Source organism: Musca autumnalis, unplaced genomic scaffold, assembly GCF_047663935.1.
Source record: "Musca autumnalis isolate F117 unplaced genomic scaffold, ASM4766393v1 scaffold_4, whole genome shotgun sequence".
Lineage (NCBI taxonomy): Eukaryota > Metazoa > Arthropoda > Insecta > Diptera > Muscidae > Musca > Musca autumnalis.
Window position 1 is genome coordinate 24,227,153 of NW_027411977.1, and position 20,577 is coordinate 24,247,729.

Here is a 20,577-nt window from a genome sequence, read left to right on the forward strand (position 1 = left end):
ATAAAAAAGGTGAACACGTCATAAAGCTAAAATATAAACAGGCTGTAATATTTTTAAAATTTTATAATTGGTTTGTTCCAGAACTGCAAGAATCTACTTTACTATTTTTCCGATAAGATAAAGGGAAAAATGCTATCGTAGTAAATGTTCTGTTCCAGTACGGCAAGAAACTACTAATTTTTACTATTTTTTTGATAACATAAAGGAAAAAATGTTATCGTAGTAAAAAATAGTAGCTTCTTGCAGGTTCTGGAACAAAGCTAAAAAAAGTAGCTTCTTGCAGGTTCTGGAAAAAAGCAAATATGTTAAAAAATTCAAAAAATCGAGCAAATGCATAAAATAACGTATGTTGTACATCCACTTTAATTTTTGGAATGGTTATGGGTTATCAAATGTCTACTTGTAGTTGGCAGCGCTGAAATTCACTCATCGAAACAAATGTCATGAGAGCCGAGAACATTCCAGAAAATGAAATACGCTATATATAGAGGTGGGAGAGCGAAAAATTCCCCATTAATAAAAGAAGAAGAGACAAAGAAACAACAAACTTATTTTGTGCGTGAATCAAATTAAAAGTTCTAATATTTTAAATTAAAAATATTTAATAGAAGAAATAATAGCAAAAACATTGTGTGAAAAACAGCAATAGAAAAACTGTTATAAAAGAGAATACTAGAAAAAAACAGAAGAAATACAAAACAACAAGAAGTGCAAAAACAAAGCGAACGTTTTGTGATTTCGCAAATAAAAGGTTGGTTTTATTTTCTTTATATAAAAACAAATGCGCTAATAACAAGAGCGAAAAAATACAAGGCTTGCTAAAGAAAGAAAGTTTTATTTTGTAAATCGAACACCTGCTTTAATTAATTTGAGGAAAACAAAAGAATTAATCATTAAAGTTCAATGCATTTTTGAGTTACGCGAATCGAATTTTCTGAAATAGTCGATGAAATCATTAGCTCTCAATGAGCGTAAGAGAGCCACACTATGCCACCGTTTTGGAAACAGTGCAATTAAATGAGACCAACCAAATGTTTTGACGTTTCATTGAGAAGAAATACGAAATGAACTGATGCGGTAAAAGACAATTGTGCGGTGCGGTGGGGAAGAAGGGCGGGCAATAATATAAAATGCGAATGTAATTTTTTTCGCTCTCGAGAACATTCGATATGAATACGAAAACGTCTCTAGAATTTGTTAATTTGCTATTGGCGTAACAAATGAACGACGCTACATAAAAATACTGTTTGTTTGTAATTTTATTCTAATCTTGTTTTCTTTTTTTCTATTACAGAAGTGACAAAAATAACAACAACCACAAATAACCCAGAAGTCGTCGAGTAAAGAACGTCACACAACACAACCAAAAACAATGGGTAAAGATTTCTATAAAATTCTTGGCATCAATAAAGGTGCCTCTGATGACGAAATCAAGAAGGCTTATCGTAAATTGGCATTGAAATACCATCCGGATAAGAACAAGTCGCCACAAGCCGAAGAAAGATTCAAGGAAATAGCAGAGGCATATGAAGTGTTATCAGATAAAAAGAAACGTGACATCTATGACCAATATGGCGAGGAAGGTTTGAAGGGTGGTGTTCCCGGCGCCGGTGGCATGGATGGCGGTAATGCCTACACTTATCATGGCGATCCCAGAGCCACATTTGCCCAATTCTTTGGAAATGCAGATCCATTTGGTATTTTCTTTGGTTCCGGAGATCCATCTCGCATATTCGAATCACAAACAATGTTTATGGGAGATGATGATATGTATATGGGCGGTCCAGGTGGTGGTGCCTTCCGCTCGCAATCATTCAATGCCCAGCCTAATCGTAAACGCACCCAACAAGATCCACCCATTGAAAGAGATTTATTTGTGTCACTGGAAGAAATCGATAAAGGCTGCGTAAAGAAAATGAAAATTTCCCGTATGTCAATGTCATCCGGTCAGCCACGCAAAGAAGAGAAAGTATTGAACATTAGTGTCAAACCTGGCTGGAAGGCAGGAACAAAGATTACCTTCCCTCAAGAAGGCGACCAAACACCGGGTAGAATTCCAGCCGATATTGTATTCATAATTCGTGACAAACCCCATCCAGTTTTCAAACGTGAAGGCAGTGATCTCCGCTACACAGCCCAAGTCAGTCTAAAACAAGCGCTATGCGGCACCACAGTATCTGTACCCACATTACAAGGCGATCGCATTACAGTAAGTTCCCAAGGTGAAATAATCAAACCCACAACAGTAAAACGTCTCGGCGGTCGGGGGTTACCATTCCCCAAGGAACCATCACGTCGCGGAGATTTGCTAGTGTCCTACGATATCAAATTCCCCGACAGTCTGCCTTCAGGTACAAAGGAACTGCTAAGTGAGATATTGCCAAATTAAACAAGCCGAGAGTCATTAGCAGTTAGAGCTTAGGGGACTTTTGTAAAAGAAGGAACTAGTATATATAAATATTTATATAGGATATAAATATGTAGCCGATGCATCTCCCTCATCCATTATACACCCTGAGATTGGGGCAAATGCGATGATCAAAATTATGCCTGCTGCGCCATCTTTTAAATCCAGGAGAAGACCGAAACAACATTGAATGTTGTCATCTTGTCACCGGCCATTTCATACAAAATCCTCATGTACATTTTTTACACACACACAAGGCGTATACATTAATCATAAATTTAGTTGAAATTCTATTTTTTTTCTTTAGTTTGTAAGCTACGTCATTTATATATGCTTTACTATTAGTTTATAACCCTTGGAATTTAAGAGCAAGGACCTTTTTTGTGTGAAGGCCTTATTCCAAAACAAAATTCAAAAAAACAATCAACCGTATCGATTCCAAAAACTGTTCTATGAAACGTGTATTGCTTTAGTTTGTTTAAACACACACACAAAAACACATCTAATGTATATTATTTAATTAGCCTTTAAGATTAAGTAAATGTAAAAAGAAAAGAAAAACAAACCAGAGAAACAGTCGTCTTAGCATGATTGCATATCGAAAACCATGAGATACATTATTGTCCTATTGTAAGCCATTTAACAAATTGCTTTGATTTTAAGTATTGACAGAGTCAACCGGTTGGTTCAACTACAGAGGAGTAACATTAGTGTTCTTTTTACAAAGAAAACAAAAGAAAATCTCAAAATTTGCTAAATGGCCTCTTTAGAAAAGATCATGATTTGTAAATCATACAAAATTCCAGAGACTGATTTGAAAAGAAAATATGAAAAAGAAATTGAAATGGAATAATAAAAAATACTGTTAAATTATGCCATAAATCCAAGAAGTGTTTTTATTTTTCTAAATGCCTCAGTGAGTTCGTAGGAAACGGTAAAAAGAGAGTTCGTATGCGATTTATCGAGAAAAATCTCAAGCGTCCACTGGAGAAATCTAGAAGTTTTTAGAAGAAGGGAAGTGTGCCGTTTTAGAAGAGATGGAAGTCTTTAGATCAGCCATGCACGCGTCTTTATGAAAAAGTTAACTACAACTCTCTTTCTCTTTATAGACGAACTCAAGAGAGTTTTATAGATACCGTTATAGATAAGCTGAAGTCAGTCGTTATAGACGAGCTGAAAGGAGTCTACAGACGATGTGAAGGGTCGTTATAGACTACCCGAAGGGAGTTTTTATAGACGAGCTGAAGGGAGTCTTGATAGAGGAGCCGAAGGAAGTCTTTGTAGACGATCTTATGTGAGTCGTTATAGACGACCTGTAAGGGGGCGCCCTAGAAGGTTAGGTTAGGTTATAGGATGTGCAGCTGCCGTATATGTAGCAGCCACTCCACTCGGAGACCTTGTGGTCCATTGTGATCATCCTGGTTTGTAAATCCGGTTATTGTTGTTGGTGTTATTTCATGTTTGGTGATTCTGTATGTGGTGCTGGGTGTGGGTGTGGTGATGATTGTGGGTGTGTGTTGATTATAGATGATATGTTTGTGGTGGTGATTGTGTGGGTATAGTGATGAGCTTAGATGATTATAGATTTGGTTATTGTTGTTGATGTTTGGTTGTTGTTGATGTTATTTCATGTTTTGGTGATTCTGTGTGTGATGCTGGGTGTAGGTGTGGTGATGACTGTTGATAATGTGGGTGTGGTGATGATTGTGGGTGTGTGTTGATTATGGATTTGATTATTGTTTGGCGATGGTGGTGATTGTTGGTGATTTGATGGCGTGTGGTTGTGTAAAGATGAGTGCCGGTTTTGTTGCTGCTGGATAGGAGAGGAAATGGTAGGAAGGGAAGAGAAGGGTCAAGGAGGTATAGTAGGAGAATGAGGGAAATAAAAGAAAGAAAGCAAGAGAGGTATTAGTTATTAAATAGACTAAAAAATGCAGTCAAGTAGATCTGCCCCATAGCCATTTAAGACCTCTACAGTATGCAAGCAGGACTGATGGGTCGAAAGAAGAGAGGTGAGAGAGCGATTCAATCATGTGTGTGCCAAAGAGCCTATATCTCCTGGCCGCCAATCTGGGGCACTGGCACAGTAGATGTTCAATCGTCTCCGTCTCCTCTGCATCTTCACACAGCCTGCAATAGTCACTGCTGTTGGTCTCCCATCTGCATGTCATGGATCTGATGTTGCAGTGGCCAGTAATGACCCCTACAACAACCCTGATCTCCGACTTACATAGCGAGAGGAGGGAATCAGTTCTACGTGCCGAGATCTCCGGCCAGATTGACTTTGCTACCCGACAACCAGGAGCATCTTGCCAAATTCTTTTGGTTTTCTCAACGTAGAACCTTGTGAGTTTGTTAATGAAATGACAAAGCGGAGGTCGCACTCCAACTTCCATTTGCATGTCGGTTGATTGCGAACCCCGCCTTGCCAATTCATCCACAATCTCATTTCCTTCTACACCACAGTGACCAGGTACCCAACAAAGTCTTACTGGCATTCTGCAGGTCTTCAAAACAGACCTACAGTCTCGAACGATCCTAGATTTAATAGTGAAAGATCCTAGAGCTTTTAGTGCAGCCTGGCTATCTACATATATAGCAACCGCCCTGTCTGCTAAGTCTGTCCTTCCCACAAGTGCCTCTAAGGCCTTCAATACTGCAAAGACTTCTGCCTGGAAAACACTACAGTTGTCGTTAAGTTTGTAGGAGTACCTGAAGTTCAGTTCTTCGGAGTACACACCAGCACCCTTCTTAGACCCATCAGTAAAGATGGATAGGCTATCAGGCATTGGTCTGCACTGAACCCATTCTCCCCTATCGGGTATTAAGACGTCAGGTGTGTTGAAGTCCAGAGACGGTGACATATAGTCAGTCTCCCCCCCTCTATCTCCAATCACTGCCTGACTACTAATCCGCCGCAGAACAGTTGCATGACCAGCCATTGAGCATCGCCACATGTCAAGTTCCCTAAGCCTCAAAGCACACCTGGAGGCCTGGAGCTGAACCAAAATGTCCAGAGGTTGAACATTTAAAACAGCATTCAGTGCCATTTGAAGTGTGCTTTTTATAGCTCCAGTAGTGAGAATTGACGCGGCACGTTGCACCCTGGTTAGCTTAGAAAGATTTGATTTTACACTGAGTGAGTGCCACCACACAAGACAACCATAGGTTAGGATGGGACAAACCACAGTCCTATACAACCAGTGTATAATATTAGGTTTTAAACCCCAGCTCTTACCTATGGTGTTCTTGCAGGAATATAGTGCGATTAAACCTCTTTTAGCTCTCTCCTCGGTGTTCCTTTTCCATAGGAGCCTATGGTCTAGTACCACACCAAGGTACTTAGCTTCAGTGGAGAGGCTTAATTGCACACCATCCAGAGTTGGTGGCACAAACTCAGCAGTATTCCTCTTCCTGGTGAATAGTACCAGCTCTGTCTTCGCTGGATTCACACCAAGTCCATTTTGGTGGGCCCAGCGTGAGAGCTTTCCTAGAGCACCCTGCATAAGTTCGGACAGCGTTGATAGAAATTTCCCGCTGATTAGGATGACTACGTCATCAGCGTAGGCAACTACTTTGGTTTTTAATCTGTCAAATTCTAAAAGTATCCCGTTCAGTACCAGAAGCCACAACAAGGGTGATAAAACTCCTCCCTGTGGTGTGCCCCTGGTGACCGACTTCTTAATAGAACTCTCTCCTATATTTGAATTGATAATTCTACTTTCGAGCATTCTATCTATCCAATTGACTAGAATTGAGGGGACACCTAGTGATTCTAGAGCCGAGTGAATGGATTCGAGTTTCACATTGTTAAACGCACCTTCTATGTCTAAGAAGGCAGCTAAGGTGAAGCTCGAGTCATTCATGTTCTTCTCTATATAACCCACGACCTCGTGTAACGCTGTGTCAGTCGATTTCCCTTTTACGTAAGCATGTTGCGAATTGCTTACAAGGTCATTATTTATATATGATCTAATTTCCAAATCTAGTAGCCTTTCTAAAGTTTTAAGTAGAAAAGAGGAAAGACTTATCGGCCTATAGTCTTTTGGCAAGGTGTGACTAGGTTTCCCAGCCTTGGGAATGTAGGTCACAGTCACCTCCTTCCATAGCGCCGGTATGTACGACAGCAGAATGCAAGCCCTAAAAATCTTCCTTAGCATTGATATCAACACTCGAGGCGCATTATGAAGCATCGCAGGGATGATACCATCGGGCCCAGGGGATTTATAGGGTTGAAAAGTACTGATCGCCCATGAGATTCTAGGATTACTTATTATACCGTCGACAAGGTCACACTCTGCTGTGGTGTAGCTTCCGCTCGTATCTTCGATAGGTCTTGACAGCCAGGAAAGTGTGTACTTGCCAACAGGTTTAGAGTCTCAAGAGCTGAGTTAGTCCAGGTGCCCTCATTCCGTTTAATGCTCCCAATGGTTTTCGGGTCCTTTGAGATCACCTTGCGAAATCTTGCCGCTGCACTAACTCCCTCTATGGCCTCACTAAAACTAATCCAGGAGTCCCTTTTGGCCTTCCTAACCTCCCTTTTGTACTTATTAAAGGATTCTCTATAGAGATCCCAATCAGTACTAAGTTTGGTCCTACTAGCTTTGTTATATGAACTCCTACTGGTTTTCCTTAGATCGGTTAGGTCCTTGTTCCACCAGACGGGCTGAGCTTTCCTTCCAGGATACGTTAATGGGCAAGACATCTCATAGCATTCCATCAGAACCTTTGTGAGATTTCCCACCTGAATGTCAATTTCCCCTACTGTGCGAGGTTCTGGAACTTCACACAGCCTGGAAATTGCAAGAGAATGGAAAAAGTCCCAGTTGGTTTTTCTTGGATTTCTATGAGGCGGTTGCCACTTACTTCTATAAGAGACATGAAAGTGTATCGCTCTGTGATCCGAAAAGGAGCACTCCTCCAATACTCTCCAGTCAGTTATAAAAGTATCTTCCATATTTGTAAGGGTTAGGTCTATCACCTCCTCCCTTACCCTATTATGGAAAGTGGCAGTATTTCCCCTATTACATACTCGCAGATTATTAGTTAAAATAAAATCGAATACGGACTCACCCCTTGAATTTGTATCGCTGCTACCCCAGTGGAAGTGATGAGCATTTGCGTCACAGCCCATTATCAAGTTTACATTGCTCATCGTCTCCTCCACTAGCTTCCGCAACAGTCTACCGGGTGGGTCGGGTGCCTCATACGGCATGTAGACCGAGGCTAGCACCAAGGCTCTTCCAGTGCCTACTTCTAGCCTCACTACAGTCGTATCGCCATCACTGTAATTGTAGAGTTGAATAAGGTTTAAACTTTTCTTGGCTACAATACAGGTTCTTACCTTCTCGCCGTTGGATGTGGAGAATAGAGAGTAGCGCCCATCGTTTAGCCCAGAAACCCTATTCTTGTAAAGATAGGGCTCCTGGACCAAGACGATGTCTACTTCGGTTTTTGTGAGGGAGATGAGAAGTTCAGCAGCCGCAGCTCTACAATGATGCAGGTTGATCTGCATCACGCGGAGCCCTTGCTGCTGAGCTTCCCTACTGTGGCTTCGAGACTCGGAACCGAAGCCAACCAGAGCCGAAGTACAGCTCTCCCTCACAATCCCTTAGGTAGCCGGCGCTTTCATTATTCATGGTGAATTTCATCACCGCACCTCCTCCTTCTTTCACGGAATTAACAAGTCTCCAGCTGGCAGTAGAGAGACCTCTGTTCTGCCTCTGGATCATCTTCAGCACATCCGCCACCTCTTGATCCGGAGGTGGCACCCAAGCTGTGGCCGACGCTCTGCGTGGTATTTCGCTGGTAGGCACCGCGGCTAGCTTGCAACCTTCCCAGAGTGCGCCCGAACCATCAACCGTTCGGATTTCTCGTCTTGACAGTTGATGATTTTGACTCCTCTGATAAAGGTTGCCTTGCCAAAGCCCGTCATACTGGCGTCTGCCTCGTCAGAGATTATAGCCTTCCTCAGTAGACGTTCAACCAGCACCCATTGATCCTCACTGATCCTACCTTCAGGATCGGCCTTATCAATGATTGCTACTTGAAGATTCACTGAGGCCAACTTTTTCGGGATCCTTGCTAGTTTCGATGTCCCCCCGGCAGATGACTGCTGGGGTGCCGAGCTGGAGCTACCTTTGCAGGTCTTCTCCTGTTCAACCCCAGTTGCCGTCTGCTGAGCGGCCATCTTAGCGAATGTGGGAGGATGGATGCTCTGATGTCGGTCCAGCAACCTCTTGGCTGTTGGTTGTGGGTCCTCCGAAGACCTGACCCGCTTTACGCATGACTGCTGCGGAGAGGTCTTTGGTCTACCACTGGCCTGCCTAGAGGTTGAGGGACCGTCCATCACACCAGCCATCCGACCTTTCGCGTCACCGGCGCTCCTCACTCCTCCATCTCTTAAGGAGCAGGGCTTCTTGGGATCCTTCGACGCCTCAGTTGCCTGTTTACCCGGCCTCTGCATCGTCGAGGTTCTCAAGAGGTCACTGCTTCTGTTTACCCCGGCAGATGTGGGGGCAGTCACCGATGAGGCAGATGCTTTCGGAGTCGCCTTGTGCATCTGCTTCGTCCCTGACTGTCCCATTTTCTGCTCCGACGACAAGACGGTTGATACCTTCGGGGGCAGCAGCCGTCTTGATGTTTCCGGGGCCGGGGGCATCCTTCTGCTCGTCTCCGCCGCGGTCACCACTGGTGTCCGCAAGGAGTCCGAGCAGCCTGATACTCCCGGTTTGGGTAAGTTTCCCAGAGCGACTGCACCCTTGACAGCCGTTGAGCTGGAGGGTTCAGCCGTTCCAGGAGTTGGAATCTGGTCAACCAGAACGGGGATCTTCTCCATATGAGGGTACCTACGCTCAAGTCTCCTCATAACTCGAAGCCTCACCCCGATTAACCGGAATTCGTCCTGACTTACGTCAGTAGCGTTCTTGCCAACAAATTTGTTGCAATATTTTGCGGCTCTTTTGTACTCATGCCGATCCTTCTTCTCCTTGGTCTTATCGCTCTTGTTGGTCGAGGTCGTGGTAGAGGGGATCACTTCCTCCAACACGGCTTCTTCCTCCATGGCGTTCTGCCTCGGAAGAGTAGGCTTATCGGTACCGACCGATGAAGCATCCCCTAGAGGAGTTGGACCTGCTGTGGTAAGGTTCGAGACCCCTCCTTGGATCGAGGACGGCGCCTCCTGGGATGTCCGAGATGGGATCACCGTGACGTCCATCTCTTCGTCCGACATGAGGGAGTCGTCTTCCCAGTTCCAAGGGGGGGGCTCTCCTGACTCAGTCTGCAAGTCTCTCTCTGCTCTAGAAGATCAAGCAAATCCCTGCTTTGATTTAAAATGTTTTGACTGACTTGGTCCATCGTAAAGGTCGTCGGGGTCACGTCCCCACCCAGGGATTCATGAGGTTCTAGAGTCGCACTTGGTGCGGCATTGTCCGTGGTCATAGTTGGGGTCGATATCGAGGGGAAGTTGGTTTGGGTTGTTGTGGATTTTATAATTTTGTTGTCATTCATAAGGGGAACGTTTAATGGGGGATTTGAGGACAGGTCATGGCATAGCCCTCCTTTACCATGACTAGGGCGCTAGCTACTCGCTGAGGTGCCCAGGTATCACGCGAGGCTCCGTTCAAATACAGTTGGTACCCTAACTGCAAAGCATGAGAACACCGATGGGCACGAGGTCGCTTAACACCCCGGTGTTAGGGGATCTCACAATTACTTTGGTAGGAGATCACTACCAAATATGTGTCACTCAATCCGGAGATACACTTTGAATTCCAGTGCACTGAGCTGGAGCGTGACAGAGAGTGGATAACCTTTGGTCGATCACAGCCTCCCAGTTCAACACTACAAGAAGTTAAATGAGAAGATTGTGACGTCTAGCCCCCGCATCGCTTCAAGATTGTTATCCCCGGCGGGGGCGCCCTAGAAAGATACCTATAAACGGGCGAAAACCTCTCTTTTTAAAATGGTAACAGTGGTGCTTTTTAAAGTAAAGCAACGCTTGGCAGGTTAAAAATGGTAAGAAATGGTAATCTCGGGTACGTAAAGGAACAGAGCATCAAGTCGATGGTCAGACTAGCACGATTTCAACATGGCGACGTCAAGTTTATAGGCGTGGGGTATGAAGTAGTGAAACCCATGTACATGGTTTTCTGTGTTTGTTGTGTTGCCTCTTCTTGTTGTTCGTTGCAAGATTTTTTCTTCCATTTTCTTTCATTGTTATTTTCTCAAGCAAACGTTAAGACCAAAGCAAGCATAAAAATATTTAATAAAAACATTAAATTAATGAAATAGTGAAAATTTAACTATGTATTAATATTAATTTAATTATAAATGTTAATTATTTTGTGCTGTTTTTAGTTTATTTGTGTTTGTTTTGTTTTTATTGGTATGAGAAACACAACAAACGCGAATGGTAAAATAAAGAGGACACGAAAAAATCTTAAATTTCACGTTAACGTGTGTGGACACTAACGAAACTTGAAAAGAAATTTTAACGAAATTGGTTTCAAGAAACCTTGCTAGTCTGACCATCGACCAACTGTCAATTCCATTGGTTAAACGTCAAATGAAATCCAAAGGATTTCTCAAATTGAAATACATGTATTTTGTTTTTGTATTTTTGAACGCACACGCAGAGGCTATAGGTTTGGCCCTCAGATGAGATTTCATTTGACGTTTGAGCAATGGAATTGACAGTTAAAATCGAGTGGATTTCGTAAATGTAAACAAAGCATTACCCATGGCACAATAATACAGGTACAGCGGCAAAAACAGCTGGTTATCACACTAGTTGTCAAAATTCATCATTGTGAATAAAAACACATATATAATGTAAACAAGCAGACTAAATTTGACGTTTGATATGATTTATGGCCTGTTCCCGTACTTTATAAAGTGGTAAAAATCGTAAAAGTTGTTAAGCTAAAAACAGATACAACGTTTGATTAAAGTTTTGCGTTGGGCGTCGAGAAAAAACAACAACAACAGGGCGACGACGATACCAAAGTCCAGCGTTTATCTGTTTGTCGGCATATATTTCAAATGAATTTGAATTTTTCGGCATCATGCCCAACAGTGTAAAAACGGCCAAAACGACACAAAACTTTACTCAAACGTTGTATGTGTTTCCAGCTTAAAAGTCGTAAACGATTTTCATATAAATTTTGTGTACGGGAACGCAAAATGTGTAAAAGTGGTAAAAATTGTAAAAACTTTTTAGTTCTGGATCAGAGCTTTAATGTAAAGCTGAAAGCACATACAACGTTTGAGTAAAGTTTTGCGTTGGGCGTTGACAAAAAACAACAACAACAGGGCGACGCCGACATCAAAGTCCGGCGTTGATGTGTTTGCCGGCATATATTTCAAATGAATTTGAATTTTTCGGCATCATGCCCAACAGTGTAAAAACGGCCAAAACGACACCGGTCGTTTCTTTGAACAAAATGCGTATACTTATTTGCCCTGTTCCTTTACGTTCAAGAATCTTCAAGTTTTACAACTTTTTACTCGAAAAGCGTTTCTTTACTTCAAACACAATACAATTCATATGGGAGAAGTTTTCAACTTTTACTACTTTTGCCGGTTTTACCATTTTCAGAAGTAAAGGAACAGACCAATTATTTCACGTTAGTTTGCCCCAATTTACATTGGGCGAGTTTACTTGCGGCAATTGTCATTTTGTAGGAGAGAGAGGTGAGCCATATGGTAACCCTTTGCCTCTCAGCACCCTCTCTCACCTACAAACTGACAATTGCCGCAAGTAAACTCGCCTAATGTAAATTGGGACTTTGTATCATGGTACAATAATACAGGTAGCATTATCATGCCAGCTGATGGTAACACAATGTGTCAACTGCATTGAATTGATGTCAAATTTTGACACCTTATGTTACCAACAATTGCTGATGCGGCTACCTGTGTATTTGTACCATGGTTTGTTTGATGTTACTCATACATTTTTGAACTAGGACAGTGAACTAGGTCGTTCAATTGCCCAACTCTAAATTACACTCTGGTGAAACTAGAGTTGGGCAATCTCGTTCCTTTCTCTTGTGTTACACGCTAAAACTTGCTCTTATGTTACACGCTAAAACTTTCATACGAAACTTTCCCATTATTTTGGCGTTCATAGATCGAGTTCCATACAAAAGTAATTTTATGAAATTACTGTAATGGGGAACTCGACCTAAGAACGCCAAAATAATGGGAAAGTTTCGTATGAAAGTTTTAGCGTGTAACATAAGAGTTGCATACGAAACTTTCCCATTATTTTGGCGTTCATAGATCGAGTTCCATACAAAAGTAATTTTATGAAATTACTGTAATGGGGAATTCGACCTAAAGGCCTGCGTACATAAGCTGCTTGCCTACTTACCTTGCTTACTTCTGATAAAATAATAAAAAAGAAAAGGGCAACCCAGTTCGAAACTTCCTCGGCCTTCTTTAAGCTGGAAACAGATACAACGTTTGATTAAAGTTTTGCGTTGGGCGTCGAGAAAAAAACAACAACAACAGGCGACGACGACACCAAAGTCCAGCGTTTATCTGTTTGTCGGCATATATTTCAAATGAATTTGAATTTTTCGGCATCATGCCCAACAGTGTAAAAACGGCCAAAACGACACAAAACTTTACCCAAACGTTGTATCTGTTTACAGCTTTATTCTTTTATTTTTATTATGTCAAAAATGAAGCAGGAAAGCAAGGCAATCAGGCAGAGCAGCTTATGTATGCAGGCCTTAAGAACGGCAAAATAATGGGAAAGTTTCGCTCTTTTTCTTTTTTTTGCAATTTCCGTCATTTTTTCGTTCCCGTATTTTTTAAGAAATTTGTATTGGGAAGCAATTTTTGACAATTCGCTCTTTTTCTAACATTACCATTAAAAAAGTACGGGAACACAATGAAAAATAGCATTGTAACAAAGTAATTTAATATTTTTTTCACATTGTTTACAAATTTTGACACTAAAATTTTTTGTTGCAGCAATTGCCATCTACCTTGTTTATTGTGATACGTGAAAAGTGTTGCAACTTTTGGTACTTTTTTAGGCAAAAACAGGGTTGTATATCATGTGTACTGTGATTTCGATGTTGATTTCGCTGAAATCACGAAATGAGATGATTTCATTTTTGTATGCGAAATCATGAAAAATTTTGCTTGATTCCGCGCGAAATCACGAAACGCCTTCGAAATCACGAAACGACGCCAAATGTAAACTAAGCAATATACTGTTACGAATGTAACTGATAGGTTTAAGTTAATTTAGTTTAATTTCCGTTAATTTAAAAATTTGAATTGTAACGTAAAGTTTTTATTACGCAGTTACTTTATTTAAGCAACAACAACTACCATGTAGAACTCTCTTCATCATTCTAGTCGTTACATTACCTTTTGTTATTGTTCTTTTGTTTGCTTTGCCATAGTCATGTAATTATTGTTTAGTTTGTCACCTCTTTATTTCTTTGCACTTGTTTGTTGTTGTTACGTCATTACTGTGCTTGTCGTCCAATTGTATTTCCCCATGTATGTATGTGAGTATGGTTGTTCGCTTAGTGCGAATGTGTGTCTGTGTGTTCGCTGCACAGATTCGAGGTGTTGCCATATGCTCTAGATATTTCTCGAACAGGGAGACTTTGGGATATAAATTACCGGGGAAATGGCAATGGAGGAGTAGTTGTGTTTTGAGCGTTGAACTGAACAGATCGGTAAAAGAATAGCTGCGTGCTAACTAGAGACAAGCTGCGTGCTTAGTAATTAAAGTCGGTTACGAATAAGTGTAATAAAGTAAATAAAGCATTGTAGAAACGTAATCTAAAACGAACCCTGTTTTATTTGGTACAAATCGTACTGGGAAATAAAACAACGTCTACACGGAGATTAGTCAAATCTAATTCCGTAACAATTGGTGTCAGCAGTGAGATTACGATCATCCTACAATGAAGTTTAAGGATCTACGAGTGGAAGACTTGAAGAAGGAGCTAATTAAGTTGGAGTTGTGTTCTACTGGCAACAAGGCCGAACTACAAAAACGCTTGTTGGAAGAGTTCGAGCGCCGTGGAATGAACATCGATGAATATGAGTTCGAGAAGGAGGAAGTCGAGTTATCGGCAAAGGGCGAATCCAGCGTTGAGGAAGTTTCGTCGGTAGCTGCCAGGGGTGACGATTTGAAATCAATGCTGGCTATGATGATGCTGGAAATGAATAAGAAAAATGAAGAAACTTCCAGACTTATGGCGGAAATGAAATCTGACAACTGTAAGATGTTGGAAGAGATGTCCAGAAAGAGCGAAGAAAATTCCAAAATGATGGAGAAATTAGATGCTAAAATGGACGAAATGAAAGCAGAGAATTCTAGGATGTTTGAAGAAAATTCAAGAAACTTAAAAGAGGAGTTGGAAGAGAATTCTAGAAAAATTAACGAGAAACTCGAGAACATCACGATGGTGATTGAAAGAGTTGGATAAAAAGATTTTGTCTGTTGACGAGAAAGTTCTGGCCCATGATGAGAAATTTGTGAACCTTGAGAAGAAAATGTCGGAACTGGAAATCAAAGGCGGCCCAGTGAGAGCTATCCATAACGCGTTAAAAATTAAGCCTACAGTGTTCGACGGCTCTACCTCTTTCAATGTGTTCAAATTACAGTTCGAGACAATGGCTGCTAGAGATTCTTGGGACGAAAACGACAAAGCGGTATCACTCCTGATGGCATTGAAGGGTGATGCTGCTGACGTATTGCAGAGTATTCCCGCCGCTTCTAGGAATAACTATGGAGATATAATGGCTGCTCTTGAACGTAGGTACGGTAGTGAACACAAGCAAGAGATCTACCGAATGGAACTGAGGGGAAGAGTCCAGAAGCCAAATGAGACCTTACAAGACTTTGCGGCTGATATAGAGCGATTGGCGCAGCTGGCATATCCAGGAGAGACACATCCGTTGGTGGACCGCATAAAGATTGAGACATTTGCAAGTGGTATTCGTGATCCAGAGATAAAATTTGCGACGTATGCGGCACCGATAGGAACATTTGCAGAAACCGTGTCATTTGCCCTGGGCCAAGAAACCGCGAAGATGCTGGTGAAACCTAAAGCTTACAACGTGCGGAGGCTGGAAGTTGAGGACAACAATTCCCAGACCGTTGTCGACCTGCTGAAAGATGCACTAATGCATGTGAAACGAGGGGCTCCTAGAACGAAAAAGACTTGTTATAACTGTCGGAAAACTGGACACTTGGCCCGAGAATGCAGAGTGAGACAAGCAAGGCCCAGATCCACCTCACCGCCTTCAAAAAGCAACGACCAACCGGTGGCCAAGAATCTGCAAAGAGAGACATCAGGTGAATCAGATACAGCAAGTTCTGCTAATCACGAGGCGCCGGTGGCAGAGGATGAAAACGATGGTCCCACAATTTCTAAAGCCATAGTCCAGCAGAAGAATCACAACTTAACGGTAAAAGGCTTTATCAATGGTGTATTGCGTACCTTGACATTGGACACCGGTGCAACAAAGTCCATTATTAGACCGGATTTGGTAAAAGGGAAGGTATTGCCATTAAATGGAGTCAAATTGCGGACGGCCACAGGCGAGACTACAACGGTGCATGGAAAGGCCTACCAAAGGCTGAGCATGGGTAGGAAATCGGTAAATTTCGATTTTATAGTGGCCGATATTGTGGACGAAGTTATACTTGGTGTAGACTTCATGATTGCCTTCGATATAAACCTGGACATAAAGCACCGTGTGATGACTTGGTCCAATGTGGAAATACCGATTAATGTGGGCTACAAAGAGAAGGAAAGCATGTGTCGCCCTAGCGCAGAATCTGACGAAATCGCTGTAAATGTCCGTACGCTGAAGGTGGAAGCCGCCGAAAAATGGCCAGTACGAAAGCGGAAAAATCTCGCAACGAGGAGGAAAAAGCGAAGATGTACGTCGAGGAAACGTCCATCGAAAAGCGGCCGTACAGCAAGGAAGGACAAGTCTGATGAAGACCAGGTGGCACTTAGGAAGGTGACCACAAAGAAAGAAGGTATAACGTCACGATTCCTGGAGAGAAGGCAACGTCGTCCAGAAGAGCAAAAGACCAAAGCTGACGCAGTAAAGGGTACATCTAAATCGGTTGCCACCACTACGGAACGAGAATTGCGTCTAGTCAAGAGGAACAGGCTTAAGCGGGAGGCAGTGTTACCAATGCCCATACCACCGAGAGGGAACTGTGCCTATTCGGGACGAACAGGCTTAAGCGGGAGGCAATGTTACGAATCATGATACAATGATACAAGGTAATCTCATTTCAAAAAACCGTCCTTGAGCTGTCACATACAACCATGCATGAAACGATATGAAAGTTGTTTTTGTTATTGTATGTTAATGACAACAATAACAAAATCTCTTTGTGTACGTTTTCAAGAAATTGATTTTTGATTTCAATTTTATTGAAGTAGGATAAAATATTCTTTATTTTGAGAAAAAGACAAGAAAAACGGTAAGCAAAAATTAGGCAGACAACGCGGTCTATGTGGATATATGGAAATTCAGTGAAAACCCGAAAAAATAACTGTGAAAAGACAGACATAAATTTTGATTTTCTGCAATGTGAAATATAACTTCAATGTTTTTATTGTTATTCGTGTTATTGCAGAGTTTAGCCAACGCAAGACCACTGGAAAATAATGGCAAATCATGAATGCTGTTTTGTTTTTCTTTTAGTATGAGGAAAAAATTTGGTTTGATGAAATTGTTTATGGATCTGAAAAGTTCTCAATCGCATTGAAGATTTGGGAATAATAGATCCAAATGTGTTCCTGGCACTATTTTTGGAGGTTATAGGTACCGAAGAGACCACGGGAGCTGTGACCAGTTTGGCATTGTCAGCCATAAACAAAGTTTTATCTTATGGTTTGATAGGTAAGCATTGAAAAATACCTCTTCTCCAAACAACTTAAATACCAATGAACATTCTTGCAGATCCCACCTGTCCAAATTTGGCTGTGACCATCGAAAATATTGCCGATGCTGTTACTCACGCCCGTTTCATTGGCACTGGCCAATCTTCAGATGTTGTTACCTTGTTTCGTGTTGTAGAAGTCTTACATACCTTAATGCGCAGCCCCGAGGGTTTCATGCTCACCAATGAGTCGGTGTGTGAAGTAATGTTGAGTTGTTTTAGAATATGCTTCGAACCTCGCCTCAATGAATTACTGCGCCGTTCCGCCGAACAGGCATTAAAAGATATGGTGCTTTTGTTGTTTATGCGTTTGCCACAGTTTGCAGATGATCGCACTGAATCGGGCATGTTGAAAAAATTCCAAATTATGGCGGCTGCCATTGGGAAGGACGAGAAGCAACGAAAACGCTCTTCCAAGATGGCGGTCAGTCAAGAAAATTTACTACGCAGCCAAAGTTATAAAGGATCCGATTTATCCAATGTCGGTGTGGAAGAACAAAGGAAAATTTCCACACAATCAGCTCCAGGTGATGAGGTGCAGCAACTAAATTCTTGCATCAATTGAAAGCACCACCACTGGCTACGACTCCGGCCACACCAGCTGGTAATATTGTTGATTTGCAGGGTAAAATAACCCAAACCCCAACATCGGCCATAAACACTGCTAGTGTTGTGGATAGCGAGGTCCAGGAAACCACTCCAACAACGAACGCAGTGACAAATGCTCCTTCGATATCGGTGGAACCAGCTTCACCACCCACAAACACCACTCTAGATGAAAATCCAGACAACAGACCCCAATCTCCGCTTTCTCAGGGTGGTAGTAGTGAATACATTAATTCTGTGGGTGTACGTTTTACCTAACAAAATTCCGTTGACGTGTCCGAAGGTATGGCACCATTGGTACCATACGGTTTGCCCTGCATTCAAGAACTGTTTCGTTTCTTGATATTGGTTCGCAATCCCTTGGACAAACAAAACACCGATACCATGATGCATATGGGTTTGAGTCTGCTGACCGTTGCCTTTGAAGTGGTAGCCGACAAATGGTGAAATATGACTCATTATTGCAATTGGTCAAGTATGATTTATGTCGCAACCTATTTGCGGTAGGTTTATAGCTTGTCAGTTACAATTTTCTTTATTAATGTGACATTTTTCTTTAAAGCTCGTGAACTCGGAACGGTTGACCATGTTTTACAAGTCTGTTTCCTCATGTTTGATCAATGAGAGGCCATTTAAAATTCCAGTTAGAAAGCTACCTCAAAAAACTATTGCCAGTGACAATCGCGTGAATCGGCTTTGGACAAATTGCTACAGCTATGGCGCATTCCAAACTTTGTAACAGAGCTTTATATCAACTATGACTGTGGTTTGTATTGTATTTGAGAGTCTAACAAATCTGTTGTCCAAGTATACCTTGTCGGCCACAAATGCCATTTATAAGACTCACATATTGGCAATGGATACATTGATATCGGTGGTGGAATAAAAATGGAAATTGTGTGGCTGCCAAAAATTGTTCTGTCGAATCCATTGTCCAATGTTTGTCAATTCATCACGTTGAATTCTGATATTTTTGTAGCAGTATAGGTTTGTTGGTGCGTTAGCAGCTGCTGGGCGAAACTCTTTTCTCGCTGCCGTGGTATTTGTTGATTCCTAATGCTGAAGTTCTCTGACGACGTGCTGCTGACAAGCGTACCATTGCCAAGCTATCGTCAAGAAAAACAACGTTGAATTGGGTAAGCCACCAAAGCTACTGCCTATAATGTTACAAAAGGCCTTTGAAGCCAGAAAGAAGAATACCACAGCTGCCCCCAGAAGATGTAAACTTTTGAAATCCTTTTAACTTTGTGAGAACATTGTGTCCTTTTACATTTACAAAATGTATGATTTATTATAATATAAAAGAATATATAAACTTAAGTTTTGCAGCCGTATCGCTTACAGTATATATATATCATGGGGAAAAAATACATATAAAATGTTGTAGTCATGATTGTGTAGTCCTCGTAATCATGACTATCTAATTTGGGGGAGACATTTCGACAGTTGTCCTGCCAAACAAGCATTTTAGTTTGTCTCCGTTGCATTTTTGAGATTTGGGTCATTTTGTCAGGAATCAAGGACTTGCCCATGTTTGAAAGGAATATTCCGATGTGCAAAAGTTGGACCAATGTCTCTCACTCTTTCAATTATTCAATTGTTGTGACCACCAGCCATTTATACCGGGCAGGCACTGTAACATCTTTGAAGCTTTTGGACAAATATGTCTGCAAGATTGCACTTGATCACGAAACACATAATTTCGCGGTATAGCCCTGCTGCCAAGGAATTTAAAAACGATTCCCTAACAGTCCTTAAACGAAATTTTTGTGTGGAGGCACTCAAAGGACTGGATCTACATATGTCTGGAAAAAATGACGAATATTTTTTAGACAAAGTCAGTAATTCCTCTCGTGAGTTATCATACACACCATTTTATTGATTAAATTGATTAAATTTTTGAATAATGTGACGGGGACCAATTTTTGAACTACATCAGGTGATCCGTCCGAGAGTTATCCTTTAGACGGACGGACAGACAGTGCAAAATCGACTCCAAATTGTCTGAAAAATTTAAGTTTAAAAAATTAGAAATTAAATTTGTTTGGAATTGGAAATATAAATAAACCTGACATTTGTGTGTTTTAACATATACATACAAAGTTTGTCAAAATCATTTTGTCAATGAAGGGACGGCATAGCGAATACAACTCTGTGAGTTGTGAGCGTAAGACTACCTTGTATCATTGTATCATGGTTACGAATGTAACTGATAGGTTTAAGTTAATTTAGTTTAATTTCCGTTAATTTAAAAATTTGAATTGTAACGTAAAGTTTTTATTACGCAGTTACTTTATTTAAGCAACAACAACTACCATGTAGAACTCTCTTCATCATTCTAGTCGTTACATTACCTTTTGTTATTGTTCTTTTGTTTGCTTTGCCATAGTCATGTAATTATTGTTTAGTTTGTCACCTCTTTATTTCTTTGCACTTGTTTGTTGTTGTTACGTCATTACTGTGCTTGTCGTCCAATTGTATTTCCCCATGTATGTATGTGAGTATGGTTGTTCGCTTAGTGCGAATGTGTGTCTGTGTGTTCGCTGCACAGATTCGAGGTGTTGCCATATGCTCTAGATATTTCTCGAACAGGGAGACTTTGGGATATAAATTACCG

The 20,577-nt window shown here is 41.4% G+C and overlaps 2 protein-coding genes across 2 annotated transcripts; both read left to right on the plus strand.

Annotated features, from left to right (window-relative positions):
• Nucleotides 1-402: 402 nt before the first annotated feature.
• DnaJ-1 (DnaJ-like-1) lies at nucleotides 403-3,289 on the plus strand. Its single transcript, XM_073986105.1, has 2 exons — nucleotides 403-751; nucleotides 1,295-3,289. The coding sequence occupies exon 2, from the start codon at nucleotides 1,373-1,375 to the stop codon at nucleotides 2,387-2,389; it is 1,017 nt and encodes a 338-aa protein (XP_073842206.1). The 5' UTR covers nucleotides 403-751; nucleotides 1,295-1,372; the 3' UTR covers nucleotides 2,390-3,289.
• Nucleotides 3,290-16,808: 13,519 nt separating this feature from the next.
• On the plus strand, nucleotides 16,809-19,878 carry LOC141401727 (uncharacterized). Its single transcript, XM_073982116.1, has 4 exons — nucleotides 16,809-16,892; nucleotides 17,049-17,314; nucleotides 17,375-18,463; nucleotides 18,523-19,878. Exon 3 carries the CDS (start codon nucleotides 17,509-17,511, stop codon nucleotides 17,917-17,919), a length of 411 nt encoding a protein of 136 aa, XP_073838217.1. The 5' UTR covers nucleotides 16,809-16,892; nucleotides 17,049-17,314; nucleotides 17,375-17,508; the 3' UTR covers nucleotides 17,920-18,463; nucleotides 18,523-19,878.
• The last annotated feature ends 699 nt before the right edge of the window (nucleotides 19,879-20,577 follow it).

Excerpts from the sequence above, each read along its gene's own strand:
- DnaJ-1 (XM_073986105.1), top strand. The coding sequence starts at position 1,373 with ATGGGTAAAGATTTCTATAAAATTCTTGGCATCAATAAAGGTGCCTCT.
- LOC141401727 (XM_073982116.1), top strand. The coding sequence starts at position 17,509 with ATGCGCAGCCCCGAGGGTTTCATGCTCACCAATGAGTCGGTGTGTGAA.